Source organism: Notolabrus celidotus, chromosome 23 (assembly GCF_009762535.1).
Source record: "Notolabrus celidotus isolate fNotCel1 chromosome 23, fNotCel1.pri, whole genome shotgun sequence".
NCBI classification, from domain to species: domain Eukaryota; kingdom Metazoa; phylum Chordata; class Actinopteri; order Labriformes; family Labridae; genus Notolabrus; species Notolabrus celidotus.
Genome location: NC_048294.1, coordinates 7,580,112 through 7,599,064, shown reverse-complemented (window position 1 = coordinate 7,599,064; position 18,953 = coordinate 7,580,112). Strand labels below are relative to the sequence as shown.

At 40.9% G+C, this 18,953-nt stretch overlaps 2 protein-coding genes across 4 annotated transcripts in view; both read right to left on the bottom strand.

The window, feature by feature from the left end:
- si:ch211-168d1.3 (ras and Rab interactor 3) overlaps positions 1 to 18,953 on the bottom strand; it is a 59,405-nt gene that overhangs the window by 28,088 nt on the left and 12,364 nt on the right. The gene's annotated exons all lie outside the window — the stretch shown is intronic.
- LOC117807121 (kinectin-like) lies at positions 11,957 to 14,893 on the bottom strand. The gene has a single exon (XM_034676185.1). It carries the CDS (start codon positions 14,772 to 14,774, stop codon positions 12,045 to 12,047), a length of 2,730 nt encoding a protein of 909 aa, XP_034532076.1. The 5' UTR covers positions 14,775 to 14,893; the 3' UTR covers positions 11,957 to 12,044.

Sequence of the window (18,953 nt, the reverse complement as noted above, 5' to 3'; positions counted from 1 at the left end):
ATCATGGTAGGAAACAACTAAATGTTAGTGTAAGAAGATTGATACCTTCAAAGTAAAATAAACAACAACAGAAAACAATTTGGGTTATTTACAGCCGTCTTCCACCCATTCTACTTCTGTTACTTCATCTGAGTGAGGATCAGAGGTGGACCAACCTTATGCTTCTGTGCGTAACACAAAGTAGACAAGATGTAACAGTGTAATATTGCTACGTAAGAGCTAAATGTTAGATCTCTATTCTGGTTGACTTCCTGCCGTAGCTGGAGCTCGTCACAGGCGATCAAGTCATAAAACATATATTTCTGTACCACCAGTTTTACTCTTGATCTAGCCATGTTTTCTAGAATTAAATAAAACCTCTTTTCCCTTGTTGTTTACGAAACTAAACGCTTAATAAATCACTTTTTTTTTTAAGTACATCAAGCAGGGTAACTTTCATGCGTCCTTTTGCAAACACTTGAGTATCCCCCTACTGGCCATTCAAAAGAATGCAACTTGAGGCACAAGAAGCATCATTCAGTTGTTCTTTACAGTCAGGGTAAGTGTTGATATTACAAACATCCTCTGGGTGCTTATGGGTGTTTTGGAGAAAGATGATTATATCTAATATCACATCTTTTTATTGTGGTGTTGGTCATGCAGTTAAAAAGATTAGTATTAAAAGTATAAACACGGATTAAATCAACACTAAATGGAAAAAAGGGGGGGACAGAGGAAAGGACAGAGTTCACTCAGATATCAGATGGTTTCTTGTTTCATTTCTTCATCAGGCTGGTTTGTTGTGAGAGAAAGCATACTGTTGTTGAGAAATATATTTGAACCTATGAAGGAAATGAGTCTAATTTACCTTCTATCATGAGAGATCTTGACTGATGGGAGATGAAAAACTGTGGACACAGAAGGACTGACCGACGTGTTCGCTGAGCGAGTGTTGACGGGGTGATGGAGTGACTCAAACACTCACAGTAGACATTTTTTCTCTCTGGCAGATTAGAGATATATATCTGCTGCTGTAGGTTTAGTGTTGAATACTGTAAATTTTTCAAGGTGTAAAAAAATAATCTGGCAGGCTAAGAATAAGATGATCTACGCAGAAAACATCGCCAGCTGTCACTCATCGGACCACGGTGTCACGGATCTGTTAAGCAGATATCCACCTGGTCTTTCATGAGATAAATCCTCAGAAAACTGGAGAGAAAAAGGAAGTCTTTCAAGGCTGGAGGTGAGCGGAAGTGAAGCTGAGGAGGAGGATAAAAAACAAATATTTTTTTAATCGTTCAGAAGAACAGTGTACGTAGGACGAGAGATCGGTGACACCGAGCAGCTGCTGGGTGAGGAGCTCAGCCTGCTGCAGATGGACAACATCATGGAGTCCAGATTTTGTACACCTCCAGACCAGAGACCAATCAGGCTGCAGCGGCGCCCCTCCGTAAGATTCAACCTTTCTTTGAACAATGGCAACACTCTGAGCTACCACCAGATGCTCCCTGATGACTGCTCAGTCATGATATGTATCACCAGAGTAAGAGAGAGCGAAGGTGAAGAGTGTTGTCAGGTGTTTGTGAGGAGAACCACCTACAGATCAGCGTCTGTGAGGAGAGGACTAACAGCAGAGTAAAGGAGAAACAATGACGTGTGGTGTCTCATGAAAGGTGTGAGAAGATCTGTCTACAAAGTGTTTGACATTCAGGGGGAACTTTTTTTGTTTTCATGAATGTATAATCACCCAAGAGTATGAATTATTATGTTGTTGTGACATTAGGATGAGCACTTTACGGAAGAGTTTTAGGGCCAGGGAGGAAGTTTGTTTTTTTAATTACGCATTTTGCAAAAAAAGACAAAGTGTTGAGTAGAATTATCAATGTCAATGCCACTGTCGATTCTGCTTATCAATCCAATTCCTTACCATTTCTCCTAACGATTCCTGAGTATTTGTTTGAGGGGAAAAAAAGTAGTTCTACACAGGACACAAGACTGAACATGAACATATTCAACTTGACCATACGGAACAATAGATTGACCTCATTCTCGGACGTATGAGTCCGGACGTGGCCCCTCGAGCCTGGATGAAAAGACTTTGAATTTGGAGAGGAAAAACACTTTTCCTCCGGGTGTCATCGCGGAGGTATTTTACCCGCTCTCGGTGCCTCATTTTTGGCCGCGTGAGTCCAGACGTGGACTCTCGAGCCTGAGGGAAAGCGTCCCGACTCCGAAAGGGGAGAGGTAGGCGACGGTTTGCCTCCCTGGCGCGAACATATTCACATGGAACTAGGGGTGGGAATCGAAAAACCGGATCCGACTTAGAACCGGTTCCAATTAATCGATTCCATCGGAATTGTACACCTCAAATGTTATCGATTCTTCTTAACGATTCATTTCCCAGCATGACGTCAGCTCATGTCGCAGTACGTTGCATTATCTCACACACTCTGCAATGTAAAACTCCGAGGTGCAAATAACCTCAAATATGCTGAAGCATTTGTCGACTCGGCCTTGAAGCTTGGAGTTTGCGTCGGGCCAAAGTGGAGAATGGTTCCATGTGAACATGTTCGCATTGGGGGGAAAAACAAACCTACGCCTCCCCTTTCGGATTCGGGACGCTTTCCCTCAGGCTCGAGGGGCCACGTCTGGACTCACGCGGCCAAAAATGAGGCACCGAGAGCGGGTAAAATACCTCCGCGATGACACCCGGAGGAAAAGCGTTTTTCCCCTCCAAATTCAAAGTCATTTCATCCAGGCTTGAGGGGCCATGTCTAGACTCATGCGGCCGAGAATGAGGACAACCTATTGTTCAGTATGTTCAAGTTGAATATGTTCATGTTCAGTCTTGTGCAGACATAATTTTGGACAAAATAAAATGGTTCCTTTTGGTGCGAAAGACTGTGTACTACTACTTTTATTCCCCTCAAAAAAATACTCAGGAATCGTTAGGAGAGTTCATAAGGAATTGGATTGATAAGCAGAATCAACAATGGCATTGACATTTATAACATTTTATCAATTCCCAACCCTACATGGAACCCTTCTCCACTTCGGCCAGCCACGAACCCCAAGTTTGTTTTATGAGACATGTGTAAACACTTGTGTTCCTGCCACATATCAACAAGGTAGTCCTCCATTTCTGACATTCATCTTTGTTTGTGCTGTGCTTGTTGTGCTTCCTTATTCAGTCAGCTTGCTACTTGATTGGCTATGGTTCCATTTCACATGCCAGTCCAAAGAGTGCGTCCTTGAGAGTTCTTTCGACAGAACAGGAATCTGATTGTAAATATTGAACATGCTTAATAATTACAATTTCAAATCAGCGTGGCCCGACCACCCTCAAAGCAGACAAGTATCAATCAATCAATCAATCTTTATTTGTATAGAGCCAAATCACAACAACGTTATCTCTGGACGCTTTTACAAACATAGGAGGTCTAATCTGTCAGAATATATATCTAAAAAAAAAAAAGAAATGTTCATCAAAGACGACAGATTGGCCATAATCCTCCTGTCAGCCACCACCTCCACAGGGTCCAGGACTGAGCTGGCCTTCTTATCCAGTTAGTTCAGTCTTGCTCTCCTGTATCCTGTCCGCCCACAGCAGGTGAAATCCTTACAATGTGGCGTCCGTGTCCGGTGTTAACTCTGTTAGCATGATGCTACTCTGCCAGTATTCCCTCTGGTGCTGGGTTAGCTTGTCCACCTTATTGTAGATAGATCTCACATTCCCCATAACGGTGGGTGGATGGACAGGTCCATGTCGTCTTTTCTTAGCTTGCACCTCAATACCAGCACGTCGTCCTTGCCTCCTTCTCCTCAGCTCACAGGGAACATCGGGCCTAGCATTGTTTAAGTACAGGTAAATCTGAGAGAAGATAGGCTTTGCAACCATCTAAGACTTGGGCCTTAGTTGACTTTTGTTGGAAGGAGGGGAATCGTACGGTGGCACTGAAAGTCAACTGAACAGACATTTCATGACTGCAAAAAACATTGCACTGGGGGCAAAAACCTTTAAAAATGTAAAATCGGGGCGCTGGTGGCCTAGCGGTCGAAGCACCCCTCATGCAGAGGCTACAGTCCTCGATGCAGGGGTCGCCAGTTCGATCCCGGGCCACGACCATTTCCTGCATGTCTTCCTCTGCTCTCTGCTACCAACGTTTCCTGTCTCTTTTCAGCTGTCCTATGGAATAAAGGCAAAAATCTAACTTTAAAAATGTAAAGTATTTCATGAAAAACTAAAACAATTCAGAAAAAAACACAACACTTGCTTTCTGTTCAAGGCTAGCCCGTTCAGAGCAGCATCTTATGATACATAGATATAAATCAGTGGATCGGTAGAGTCTAACAGGAGTCACTGGTATTGCTTTTAAATACTTTCACTTTGCCTCAATCAATCTCCTCTTCTAAAGATCCAACTTGTGGTTTCCTACATCTCCCAGGATTCCTTCTGGCAGCCTTTACATGCAGAAGAACTTGTATCGAGTTAAGTATCTCTGCGTGGGCGGATGGAGCCATAATGAAGAAGAGTGCAGTGAAGAAAAATGGCCTTTGAAGACATTTTATAGCTTCAGTGCATCCTTGTTTCATGAGGATTCAGACAGAGGGGAAATGATCTGCCTCATCTCCAAACATCTCTGATGATTTATCCAAAACATGGAGTGCAGAGGCTGCAGAAGAAGATTTGTTCTTTAGGCTTTTAATGTCTCAGTGATCAATCATATGTTCAGTAGATTATATTTTGCACGTTATGCACAGGGAAAAAAATGTTGAGATTCAGTTCCAGAGACTTTAGAGAGCATCAGAGGGAGGAAGAGGAGGAAAACTGAATCCTCCACAGCACCTCCCGCCCCCTCCACGCTGACTTACACACCATCTCCGTCCTCTGCTTCATCATCCAAGATGCAACACGGAGTCTTCACAACATTTTTTCCTCCACCAGTGTAACCTCCAGCCAACGAACATGTCATGATGGTGAAACTGAAAACAGACAGCGATGTTGTGCACTTTGCTCACTGTCACATCCTACATACGCTGTTTCCATCTGGAGATTTTGATAAGCAGGCAACTACCAGCTCACTAAATTCTCACATTTGGTCATTTCTTTGCTTTTTTTTTCGTTGTCAGACATTTTTTTTAATCTCACACTCTTTGGGTCTGTTCAAGATCTCAGACATGCTGCTTTGGACGAATATTCAGAGTTCATTTCTCTTCTGGTCAGGCAGGATGCTGTTGTCCACTTTTTTGACATTCTTTTCACCCAATGGGATATTTCAGTCCAGTAATTTCATTTTTTCAGTCTAAACAAATCTAGAGTCTCCCTAAATTTCACTGTCCATACATTCAGTGTAGTTTCCTCATTTATATTTTGAGTCGGTTTCAGGTAGCTGCAGAACTGAACTTAGGCTGTATTCACACATGCACTAAACTCCTGAATTCTTCCTCCATAAATTTCAGGAGAAGGTGAACACAAACACAAACTTTACCCCTGACTTTATTGGATTTTTTCCCGCCAGCCTTCTTGTAACTTTCCACAACATGTAGACGTGATGTGAGGACGTAATGTTTGGGAAAATTCACTTCAGGCGAGAAGGCAGGGTACAAATTAAGAAGGGCAACACAGAAGACTAATAAAAATAAAAATAAAAAATAACCCCCCCCCACACACACACACACACACACACACACACACACACACACACACACACACACACACACACACACACACACACACACACACACACACACACACACACACACACACACACACACACACACACACATACGCCTGTCCCATTAACAGCCCGTTTGTGTGGCGGTCACATTAACCAGCAGCAGGACGAGGTGCTGCTAGTAGCGGTCAGCGTCCCTCTTGATCTTTATGTTGGTGTTTTTGTGACGCAGCATAGTGTGTGTGTTTACATTTTACAGCCATGCTCAGTCTCTGGAAAGATGTGTGCTGGTGTTTTTGTGTTTCAAATACACGGGCCAGACATGACCATCAAACAGGCCGGGGGGGTCTGGCACCAAGTAGTTCCTTGAGCACCTAGCTGTGTGAGATTCAGAAACGGAGAAAATCGTCACGACTGTCACTTATGTTTTCTTCTTCTTTTGTTATTTAATGTTTAATGCAGTTAGCATTCTTCTTCTTCTGTTTGCTAATGTGGTCAGCAAACAGCTTTAAGACGCTCTATGGCCACCGGCTGGTGGGAATACTGTTTTACAACCAGGCACAGGTAAAAACCATGAAAGATTGTACTTTTAAAATGAGAAAATATTTAAAGTAACTATTCGATTTTTACAAAGTGAACGAATATTAGAATATTCAAAAATGATTGCCCATCTCTAATAAAAACATCTGAGGCCAAAGAAGGAGAATGATTGTCAAGACGAAAACACATCCGTTCATTCACACACTGCACAATCTCATTTGAATCATTGAAGTCTTTACTTTTGTCCTGTACCATCTTGAAATAAGATTTATATCAGGTCTCGTCAAGTCGGTGTGGCTTATACTAAATAAAATGAGACATCTTGACTAGAAATTCTACAAATACACTTGGTAAGACTGTTTTTGTGGTGCACATTTTGATCTGAATTAAAAAGCTGTCATCATAGTGTAAGACTCTCTTGTTTCATCTACCATATTGTAATGAAAAATACACTGTGGGGAATTCACCAAGAATTGATTGTGCCAACTTAAAGCTTTAAAATTTGAACACCACTTCCCCCGGCTATCTGCGCTGTCTCAAGGTCAAATATAAAAAACCACATTGCTCTAAACACGGCATTCAGCTCTGTGCAGTTTGCTCTTGTTTTGCGTCTATTGTGACTCAGATGAGCTGTCAGCATCTTCACCCTGAGCTGTGGTGCACGCAAGCGGCAACCTCCGGTCTCAAACTATGAAGCCCATGCTTTGCAGCATTAATAAACATGTTTACAGCCTGGTTTAGAAAAAAGTTTGGCCCTACGTAGCTAATTTCTCTATCGGCACACACTGTATGGGGGTGAATTTTTTTCTAACATGACGGTTCAGAATATATTAAGATTACAAGTTTTTGCCCAAATAAGGACATGACTGACTTGACTCCCAGTCAGGAACACATAGCTGTTGGCTAAGAGGCTCAAACTCCGCCCCTTTACTTCACACTCTTCCTGGTTGAATTCCGCATTTCCAATATGGCTGCCGCCGTCGATTGGCTTCAAAACAGCGCACAGGAACAGATGGGTGACGTCACGGATACTACGTTCATATTTTATACAGTCTATGGGTGCACGATGTTATTCTAATGGCGCTAAATTATATCCACATAAATGATGATGATCTGGATGGAGAGGGACACTTCATACCGTTTTATTATGTAGTCGATTCATTGCAGATGTGACACAAATATCACTGTTCATACCCAGCATACTTTCTGGAGCGAGCTTGCAAAGAATAGGCCGCAGAACTCTTGAAACTTTAGACATTTTCAGAAGTGCGTGTGTGAAAGAAGCTTTAGTTGCCAGATACACTGAAAGAAATGACTCATTTGCCATTTCTAATGAAGCCATCAGAAACGTTTTCTTTGAAATCTTAAAAACACCCTCAGACATTCTACTTGTTATTATGACAGAAATGAACAAGAGACACCTCAAGTGCAAAGTAGATCTCAAACTTTACTTGAATGTGTTCAGCACACTCACATACTCAAGTGGCCATGAACAGTGTCAACACTGGAAAAGGTAACTTTGTGCTCGCTGTCTCTCTCGATGTGGAGAAAATTGGACGGTAAATGGAGATGAAGCTTAGTGTTGGAGCTATGTATATATAATGACTAATAATTCTGGTTTTATGTTTTACAAATATTTAACACAAGCTCATGTTTTATATGATGTAGTAGATTTGTTTGTCCTCACATTTTTCCAGCCAACCTAGTCTTGTCCCAGCCAATCACAGCTGTTTCTCCTAAAGAGGATGGTAGACATATAAAGACTAGATGCCGCATCGACCGATACTACCTATTGGCGCTGACGAGCCGTGGGGCCGCCATCTTGGTCCAGTCACCCGCTCCACTCAGTGTAATCTGTTTGGCAGGCGCAATTAAGTGTCAGCGCATTTAATCAATCATAACTTGCTGAATACTAAACTGACTTTCATGCGGTTTTTATTTTCTGCAAACGTCATACATGTAGGTATGATACAGGACACATGGTCCGGCGTATTCTACAATTCATAGTGGGCTTAAAGCTAGGGTTGGTAGTCTTGGAAAACTAGCATGAATTTGAATGTAGCATGTCTTCAGGACTACTTCAGCTTTTTAGACTCTGATCCGGACTACAGTCCTGAGCAAAGCACCTCATCGGGTCAGAGGGGACAGGCTGGAGGTCGAGCGAGAGGGGCAGTAAATAGAGGCAGGGGACGGGGAGTGAACGCCGGGGAAATGTACGCGCAGGATGCAAGCAGAATGGCAGGACGGGATTTGATTGGTTTAAAATTTTGGACCCCAAAAACAGGGATTGGTTGGTGTTTTCCCAGGTTTACTCCAGCTGTAGATAGCAGCTTTTTTTCGCTCTTTTTTTAGGAACACATTATGTATTGACTGCCATCGGGACATAAAGGTAATTTTAACCAGTATGATAAAAAGTGTATCTAATCTGACTACCAACCCCAGCTTTAACAGTAGTAGAATATTCTGATATGTGATATATGTGATGTATGATAGGTATTTTGCTGCACAGTGCTCTGGCATCTTGAAGTCTCTGCTGCTTCAGTTTACATTTACAGGTAGGATCATGGGTAGGATGACCGGACCAAGATGGCGGCCATATTTCTTGCGCCCCAGCAGCCAATGCGGCGTCTTCTCTTTATATGTCTATGGGTTTAATACTATGACTGTACAGGACTACAGTTGAGGTATTTCTGTGAAAAGATGTCCGCTACCAATATAAAGAGCTCTTAACAGGCTATGATATAAGTATTGAACTAACTAAATGCTTAATGATGGAACGTACACATTTAGGTATTAGCTACTTTATCCAGCCATGATAAATGTCTTGTTATGTTGACGCCATATAAAGTAGTTTTTTAGGCAAGCTAGTTAGCATAGTAGCCTACAGCTAAGCCACTAGTTTTGTAAGCTACTACAAAATATCTCTGGCTTGCTATAGCTACTTGTGATTAGGTGCCTGTATCTTGGTGTATGTACATATGCATGCATGTATGTTTTCTTCATAAATTTATATGTACTATATATGTACGTATGTGTGTATGTATGTACTGTATATGTGCAAATGGGTACGTATATATATATATATATATATATATATATATATATATATATATATATATATATACGTGTGTGTGTGTGTGTGTGTGTGTGTGTGTGTGTGTGTGTGTGTGTATGTATATGGGTGTATATGTATGTATTTATGAATGTGTGATTGTTTAAGTTTATGAACAGACTGCTCATGGGATACCAAGATGGGGGAGGGATTGGAATTTTATTTATATATTTACTTTTCGTAGTTTACCATTAATGTCATCATGATTAACAATTGATTATTGTTGTTACTATTATAATTACACTTTACCTACACATTTGTATTAAATTAAAAAAAAAAAAAAATTATTTAAAATCTTATTATTATTATTTTATTATTTTTTAGGGTCCTTTTCTTCTTTTCTTTTTTTTTTTTTTAGGTGTATATGACCCTGTCCTCTTTTATTACTACCCTACGTACACTGCCATACGGTGTGGGGGGTGGAGGGGGGTCAATGACATGGCTGAACTATCACTTATGCTATGTTTTTCAATGTCAAAGCCATTGTAAAAAAAAAACAATAAACAAATGATCACAAAAAAAAGTAGGTTTCTCTAGAGTCTAGTACAATAAACCGTAAATAAGTAGTTGACCGTACATTATGACCTGTGGTTGTATTTTCACAAACAAACTTTGTCAAGAACAACTAAAAACACAAGTCTACACAACAAATGTGAACCTATTAATCATTTCTCTCACTATGTTTGATGCATCAGTCTGTAAAATCTTTTTATTTGTCCAACAGTGACCATGACGGGGGCTAAGTATAGCCAGCAGCCCATCACTGTGTGCGTGGGATGACTAATGGAACAACATAATTGCGGTGGGCTATAAGTATCCACAGGGGGCAACAGTGGGCACGGGGGGCCTGCTGACTGATGACAGGTGTCCGTTCTGATGCCTGCTGCAAAAGGCGCCGTAGCGATGGCACTCAGGGCCCGTGACTAGGAAGTGAGAGCTGTGTGTTACTGAGAGTGTGTTTGTGTATGTGTGACGAAGTTGTACAAAGGCATTCGAAATGAGTCAGAAGTAACACTGGGGCTGTAGGAGAGAAGAACGACTGTTAAACATAACTGTGAATATTCATAAATTTAGCATCAGAATGGTTAACTGGTGCAGTGATTCATTAGGGGTCATTATCACTAATAGTTCTGTCAGACCAGGGGTGGCTTTACTTTAGCTTAATACTGTAGTAAAACAAAAGGCTGCAAAGCATCCCTTATTTTAGCAAAGCTATCCCTGTTCTCTCTACCTGACTGATTGGGATCCTGACTACCACAGATTTGGGAGTTAATTTAAAGGTCACATATTATGCAAAATCAACTTTTTAATGGTTCTCTGAAATATGTGTCCCTAGCATGTCTACAAACCCCCCGAAAATGAAAAAATCCATCCTGCCCCTGTTTTGATTTCTCCACCTTTCTGTAAATGTGTCCTGGAACGAGCCGTTTCAGTCTTCAGTAATTTTCATACGTCATAACGTGTTCCGGTCTGTAACGGAAGTCAGAGCTCAGATTTTGTTCAGTCATGCTAGTTGTAGGCTGTCTTAATAAACGCAAAGGTCGGTTTTACTCCCTAGTCTGCAGATTTGGAGATCTAGTGGATGATTTTTATTTATCATGGAAAAGTGCTAGCGCTAGTTAGCATCATTTACTTGTACTGTAATGTGTAGGTATGTTTTAGGCACGTTAAATCTGAAATAAAAATACCTATAAAAGTAGTTATGTTTCCTTATATTAGTTTGTCCACCTGTTATTGACAATGCGCAAATATAGATATTTGAATGGTTCGAACCTATGTTTTTTTTTAGAGGGAATATTCAAACGTCCTTTTGGAGCAATTTTTACAGCTCTACTAGCTACATAGCTACATGTTCGCAGCTGTGTACCAAGACACACGTCGACATACTGACAAATAAAACAACAAGAAACACAAAATCTGTGACCAATCGTTCAGAAAGGTCCTGCTGCAGGCGCCTCTCCGTCAGGATCAGATTCTGGATCAAATTCAGAGGGTTGAAGTAACACGGGTCTGTGAGCAGCCGTGTATATTCAGCCAACATGTAAACATTAGATCAACGTGCTGGACAGCCGAGGCCACATCCACTTCCTGAGGGGGTGTGGTCAGAGAGCTCATTCACATTTAAAGGCACAGACACAGAAAACAGCCTGTTCTGAGCAGGGCTGAAAAAAGAGGGGTTTACAGGCAGACCAAAATCTGATTTCAAAGTGTTTTTTTGAGCAATAAACTTTAAAGACATGTTTTGGGGACCTCTTAGACCAATATTTTTTTTTTGATGAAAAAGAGCATAATACGTCACCTTTAACACCCCAGAAAGTGTTTATTAATATAAGTGTTTAATCAGTTATTTTTTAACCTCTGATTTAAATTGAACTTCTCAGTTTGAAAAAGACCTCATGAAAAATAACATCAAATTCTACTAGATTGTAAGCTTCTTTCAGGGATTTGAATATATATATTTTGTATATATGTATCAGCAATTTGGGGTTTCATTATTTACATAATTTAATTTCCAGCACAAATGATCCCATAAATATTCACTAGAATGCAAGGAATTTAGAGTAAGATGCTCAAAATTTCAGATTACAGAATAAAAAAAAAAATGCAGAAATCCATGTATAAAGAAATGATTTGTATTCCAAGAATATAATTAATTTGTTTGTTTGTTTTTATTGATTTTTTTTTAGAGCTATTTGAATTGAATCAAATATTTTTGATGACTTGTGTGTTTTGGGGTCTCACTCCTGGTTCTTCCGTCTCTGCTGCTTGTATTGGCGGCGACTGTGAGGGGTCATAAACTTCTTAAACCTCCTCCACAAAGAGACATTCTCCATCTCGGGTCTTGACTCTACAGTCTCTGGTGTTTCCTTGACCATCTCCGGTGTTGCCTGGATATTCTCAGATGTCTCCTCGACCATGGTTGGAGTGTCTCCCTCACCGTTGACCTGGATTGTGTCTAATGTAAGGGAGGGCTCTGCCTTCTCCTCACACGTCAGCGCCTTTATTTCCTCATGGAGCCCCTCCACCTCTTCCTTTAACACCTGACTGACTTGCTCCTGATCGTCTAGTTTGGAGGCCAGCTTAAGGCAGCTTCTGGTCTTTTCTGTGAGCTGGTTCTTCAAGAGCTCCAGTTGCTCTCTGTTTGCCTTCTCTATGCTGATGATCTCACTCTGCTGGTCCATGAGCTCCTGCTTCAGGGAGTCTTGTTCTCTCTTAAACCTTTCAATCAGCTTCCGGTCTTTGATGGACATTTCCTCAATGTGATTAACGACCTCCACACTTAGTTTCTGGAGGTTGTCAGCCCTCAACATCTCATTTTGCAGCTTGTCGTTTTGTCTTGAAAGGAGATCTTGGAGCTCTTGAATCTCGCTGTTATTTTCAGACTCCACAGATGCTCTAATCAAGACCTCTTCCTGCAGGGCCTTCACCTTCAGCTCCAGGGAAAGTTTCTCCCCCTCCAGGGTCTCACCTTGCTCCAGGTCCCGGCCGGATGCCTCATGAGGCATACACTTTAATGTCTCCTGTTCTTTTTGGAGGGTGTCATTTAATTGCTTTTCAATCTGCAGCTGGTTGTCTTTTTGTTCAACACTATCTTGAAGCTGTTGAATCTTGTTTGTATTAATAATTTCTTCTGCTGCTCTACTGAAGACCTCTTCCTGCAGGTCCTTCACCCTCAGCTTCAGGGAAAGGTTCTGCTCCTCCAGCTCCTCAACCTGCTCTAGGTCCTGGTTGGCTACCTCCTCAAGAGTACACCAAAATTTCTCCAGTTCTTTTTGAAGGGTCTCATTTAATCGCTTTTCATTCTGCAGCTGGTTGTCTTTATTTTCAACACTAGCTTGAACCTGTTGAATATTGTTTGGAATAATTGTTTCCTCTGATGCTTTACTCAACACCTCTTCCTGCAGGGCCTTCACCTTCTCCTCGAGGGAAACGTTTTCTGCCTTCAGTGTCTCAACCTGGTTTAGGTCTTGGCTGGCTACCTCTTGAAGCTTACACCTTAATGTCTCCTTTTCTTTTTGGAGGGTGTCAGCCCTGAGTCTTTCAGCCTGCAGCTGGTTGTTTTTACGTTCAACACTAGCTTGAAGCTGTTGAATCTTGTCTGTATTATTTGTTTCCTCTGATGCGATACTGCAGACCTCTTCCTGCAGGGCCTTCACCTTCTCCTCCAGGGAAACGTTTTCTGCCTTCAGTGTCTCAACCTGGTTTGGGTCTTGGCTGGCTATCTCATGAAGCTTACACTCTAATGTCTCCTTTTCTTTTTGGAGGTTGTCAGCTCTGAGTCTTTCAGCCTGCAGCTGGTTGTTTTTACGTTCAACACTAGCTTGAAGCTGTTGAATCTTGTCTGTATTATCTGTTTCCTCTGATGCGATATTCCAGACTTCTTCCTGCAGGGCCTTCACCTTCTCCTCCAGGGAAATGTTCTCTGCCTTCAGTGTCTCAGCCTGGTTTGGGTCTTGGCTTGCTATGTCTTTAAGCATACACCTAAATTGATACTGTTCTTGTTGGAGGGTGTGGGACCTGAGCCTTTCAGCTCGCAGCTGCTTGTTAAGAGATGCAATGACATTTTGGAGTTCGTGCACCTTGGCAGTTTTCTTTGTCGCCTTAATGGTGGATTTATATTGAATTTTTGACCATTTTCCAACCTCTCCAGAAGTATCTCTAGCTAGGTCTGAAGTACCATTCTCATCAGGGACCTCCTCGTCCTCCTCCACGTTGATTGGTTCTTCTGTTGGATCCCACATATAGAGCCTCAGCTTCTTTTTCATCTCTGCCATCTCCGTATTCATCGCCTTCTTTTCCTCCTCATGAGCCTTCTCTAAGGCCTCCATCTGCAGAGTGATGGTGAGGTTTCTGCTTACTGCCTCATTCAGCAGGACCTCCATCTCCTCTTTTGGTGCTTCTTTCTCTTTTGGTGCTTCTTTCTCAACTCTCGGGGTATTATCAGGCTCCGCGCCAGCCGGGAGTTGTGCGAGCTTTCTGTTTTGCGCAGAAATCACACCTAAGAGCTCCTCTTTGGTCTTCAGCGAGTAATAGAACATATCCTGTGGTACGCAGTAGGAAGGATTAAGGTGTTTAAGTTCTTCACTCATCTGCTTGATCTGCTTGTCACACTCGCTGTGAACCTCATCCACTGATGTCTCTCTGACGCTTGGTTTCGGTGGCACTGCTTCCTTCTTTGTCTCTCTCTCCTTTTTCAGAAGCAATTCCAGTTCCTCAATGCGTTTTTTGAGACCTGCCTCCACCTCCCATCTTGGAGGGGGTCTCTGATATCCTGGATTATGGGCAGGATGGTTGTGGGGATGCTGGTGGCCTCCTTCAACCTTTTGGTAAAAGGTCCGGTGGTAGTGAACCGGGTGGCCTTTCTCCCCCCTTTGATAAGGAGTCTTAGCTCCTGGCTGAGAGGGGCGCTGGATGCCGCTGTTGTTGCTAGCATTCGACATAGTGTTAACTTTCACCTTGTTTTCCATTACTAATCTGGGTAGAGTTAGTGTCTCGGATGTTGATAAGTTTGAAGTTAAAGTAGTCTGCGTGCTGGGTGCTGCGATCACTGACTGTGTAAATAGTCTGTGTGCTGGGTGCTGTGATCACTGACTGTGTCTGGTGTATGTGGTTTATAGCCTGGTCAGTTGTGACATCATTTTACAATTCTGCCTTTGATCTTGGTCAAGAGTTCCGGGGCTTGTGACTCACTGGTCATGTTTATTTTCAAACTATTCACTTTTAGTGAACAAAATGCAAAATGGCCGCCACAGCACAAACATCAGAAATCAGTTGTGGGGGAATTCAGTTGTTGCAAAATGCTGCCATACACATTATGAAAAAGTCAAAATATCAATAGAAAGAAGGAATAGACTACGAATAAAATAATATAAATAGGATTAATAGTAAGTATATTATATTATTATATATATAATATATTTTCAACGTGCAATAATCACTTCATCTCAGTTCATCCTTCTCTTCTTACATGTGCAATACGTCTTTCTACCCATCTTCCCAGTTCTGTTCTTCACATTGTTTATACCTAATTTTTCACCGCGTCATTGGTTTTGGAAATATTTGTAAATTTACTTATTTAGTTGTGTATATACGTTGTGTGTAAGATATCATAAGATAAGATAAGATAAGATAAGATGGTCCCTTATTCGTCCCACATACGGGGAAATTTAAGTGTCACAGCAGCAAAGACAGTGCAAAAGAGTATAAATCAAACAAGAGCCTATGTAATATCAGTTATTGAAAAATTATTAGTAATTAAAAATTAAAGGAGGTAAAATCAAGCATATCTTACAACATATATATATTATTGGTTATAGAGTCTGACCTCTGCAGGAAGAAAAGACCTGAGCGAGTAGTAAAACGTGACTTTGACCAACAGGAAGAGGCAATTATGATTGTTTTCGGCCTCTTAGTTTCCGAAAAAACACACAAGAAAGAAAAACAATTATGGAAAAAGTCATGGAGACAGAGGGAATGGGCGAGTTATATTCATTACAGCGGTGAGTTTTCGCCAGCATCATGTTTTTGTTTGTTTTTTCTTCCTCTTCCGTCAGTCAGCTGAGTCAGCTTGCGTCTTGATTGGCTTTTGCCCGGGTACACGGGTACCAAACGCTACAGGACTTCTAGTTGCATATTTTTCCCTAAGGGGTTGGTGGAGACCAAACATGTAGAAAAAAGTTATTTTTCTTTTTATTAAAATAAGGACTGCATATAAATGACAGTGCCACTCTTTTCCTGCTGAATGTGCAGAAAATTCAGACAACTTTATACAACAACCATACAACATTTAACATCTACAACACATCCATCATATATACATGCTACAAGTCACAAGTCAAGCACCGGGTCTGTACATGGGGACTAGAGAGTCTGTGGAGGACAGCAATAAGTTAATGTAATAAATAAGTAACAGTAAGATACGACAATGATTAAAAGACAATATAATCTCTTGTCATACCAATGTTATTTAAAATGACTAAAAAGACTGCCGTCTGAGTTTAAAAGCCTGATAGCAGACGGGATAAAAGATTAGTTGTCCTCACGGGTGCATAAAAACGCCGAGCTGAAGGCATCAGTACGAACTTGGTACGAAGACCATTTAATGGCTGGCGGATAATGTTTTTCGCTTTCTTCAGCACCTGGTTCTCCCAGAGGGAACACAAGTTTCTCTGTTTAAGTCCTCTAATCTTGGAGTAAACTTTTATAATGCTCTGCAGGCTGTTCTTCTCTTTGACGGGTAAGCCCTCGAACCAGCAGATAAAAGAAAATCTTAAAAGGCTTTCAATAAGATAACAATAAAAGTTACTTAAAATCCTCTTACTGACATTAAAAGAGTTCAGCTTCCTCAGCAGGTAACTCCCTTGCTGGCATCTTTTGACAATACATAGACACTATGTTGACATCAAACTTCAATTTGGAATCAAACACAGTTTCCCAGATATTTGTATGACTCGACAGTCTGCACATCTTCCCCATGAATGACACTAACTTTGTGTACATTATTGTGTCTAAAATCAATAATCATATCCTTTGTTTTGGATACATTAAGGTCGAGGTAGCTGTCATTACACCATGTTACAAAGTCAAATAAGGCAGGACCATGGTCAGAAAACCATCTGTTAGCATGTTAGCCACACTAGATTAAAAGGGATACGTCTGTTTTGTGTCGTGTTTGTCACTGCTGCCCCCAAGTGGCCACAAATCAATTGATGTGATATTGTAAGTCTCCAGATGAAGGATTCTCCATCAAATCAGCATTAGCTATAATTTTGTGTGTCCTTTTCTTTGCCATTGTATGTTTTTTTGAGTGAATATAGTTTTTGGTTACACGTTTTTTTCCTTTGGGCACCCCGTTTTTCATTGCCAGGATAACGGACTGCGTAGTGATCATGATTTCAAAAGCTTTGATTGTTTGTTGATTGTTGTAACCAAGAAATGACTGATGAATAATTATCACTGAGTCTTGTTTTTCTCACCATGTTTTCGAGCCTTTCATGAAGGCAGCACTTGGCTTCGGACACCACATTCATCCGAAAGGAACAGGTCATCCAATCGAGCATTTTGAGTTTTGAAATCAAATTCTTCTCAGAAGAAGCTGTGAAAACTTGCCAGTTTAACAATCGAGTTCCAATTTTTTCCCTTGTCTGCCTTGAAAAAATCTAAAAACCAACTTTTTTTTCTCCAAAACGCTGTCACTTTGTTTCCATCACTTTTTAAACACCAAACAAGCAGAATAATGTCGGCATGCTGTCAGAGCTTTCACACTTGACTCAATTCAGACATGACTGAGGCTGGATTCGAGCCTACGCTGTGAAAAAATATGTTAATTTCGAGAAGAAAAATTAAAAACCTGACGTGGAAATGTAAATATTTCTCAGAGCCTTTTTTGTAATCAATGAAATCACGATTTTGAAAGATGTTATGCTCTTTAAAAGTCTTCTCAACATCACACATTCTGCTCTTACCGCTCTGTTTTCACCTCTGGATAATTGTGTGATTCACTGTGTGACTAATGACAGATCGACACGAGGAGCTCTCCATACAGAGCGTTATTTCTGTACAGCATTGTTAGGTAATGTCAGAGGTTTTCCATAAGTGAGAGTGAATAATGCCTCTTTAAAGGCTGAGTGCTTTTTAAAGTTTTCGTTTTGGATGTTAAAAGGAGATATTTCACCAAATCAGGGAGCAGAAGAGCTTCAGACTTTGAATTTAATTCAATTTTAGCTGCATTAAAACCTGGTTTAAATATTCGCAGGTCAAGGATTAGTTTTCTATAAATCAGACTTGAGCATGTAAAATTAAAAGATCATTTCCAAGAACTAACTGTCTTAAAGAAATGTTGTATTTTCTTTATGTCTAATCTTCTCTACTTAAAGCTTTTATGCATCCTACACAATGCTGAATGTCTGTTTGTGTCTCATCCGCTAGACTGTCAAGGCTTTCTACATTTATGCAAATCAGCCTCGACAATGACAATAAGAGGATCACTTTCATTCTCCATTTTCACATTGTGTTAGAGTGACCACAAGAGGACAAAAGCCTGCAATACTGTAAGGTAATAATACTGTTCTCTCTGAAGCAGGAGGGAGGGAGGAAGTGAACTCACACCTTTTTCCTCGCCAAGTTCTGCTTTTTTATTTACTCCTCTGAGCGTTTTACTCCCTCAAGGCCATTCAGGGACACAAATCTGTCTTCAACCACTTGAGGAGTGTAAGGATTGAACAATCAAGGGTAAACTTTTTGACTTAGGGGTAATTCTGATGAAGAAGGAGTCCTGTATCTTTAAAAAAATGACACCACAATAATAAACAAAGCTGGATTAAAAACGGTATGGTTGAATCAGTGGAGCCAGATTGTCTGTATTCACCATATTATCAGATAAAAAACCCAAATTGCTCTGATTGGTCAAGAAAAACGTTGTTAAACAGAGACATTTCATGAAAATTTGGACTTTAATGATACAACTACTTATCTTTTAACCCTCCTGTTATGTTGCAGGTCAAATTGACACTTTTTAAAGTCTATTTTAGGCATTATATGCCTTCCAAACCAGCTAAATGCAGCATAAAAATCTGGGCAGCATGTGACAGAAGAGGAGTTGTCAACATCACGTCATAAAAATAAAAAAAAATACACAAATGTGAAAT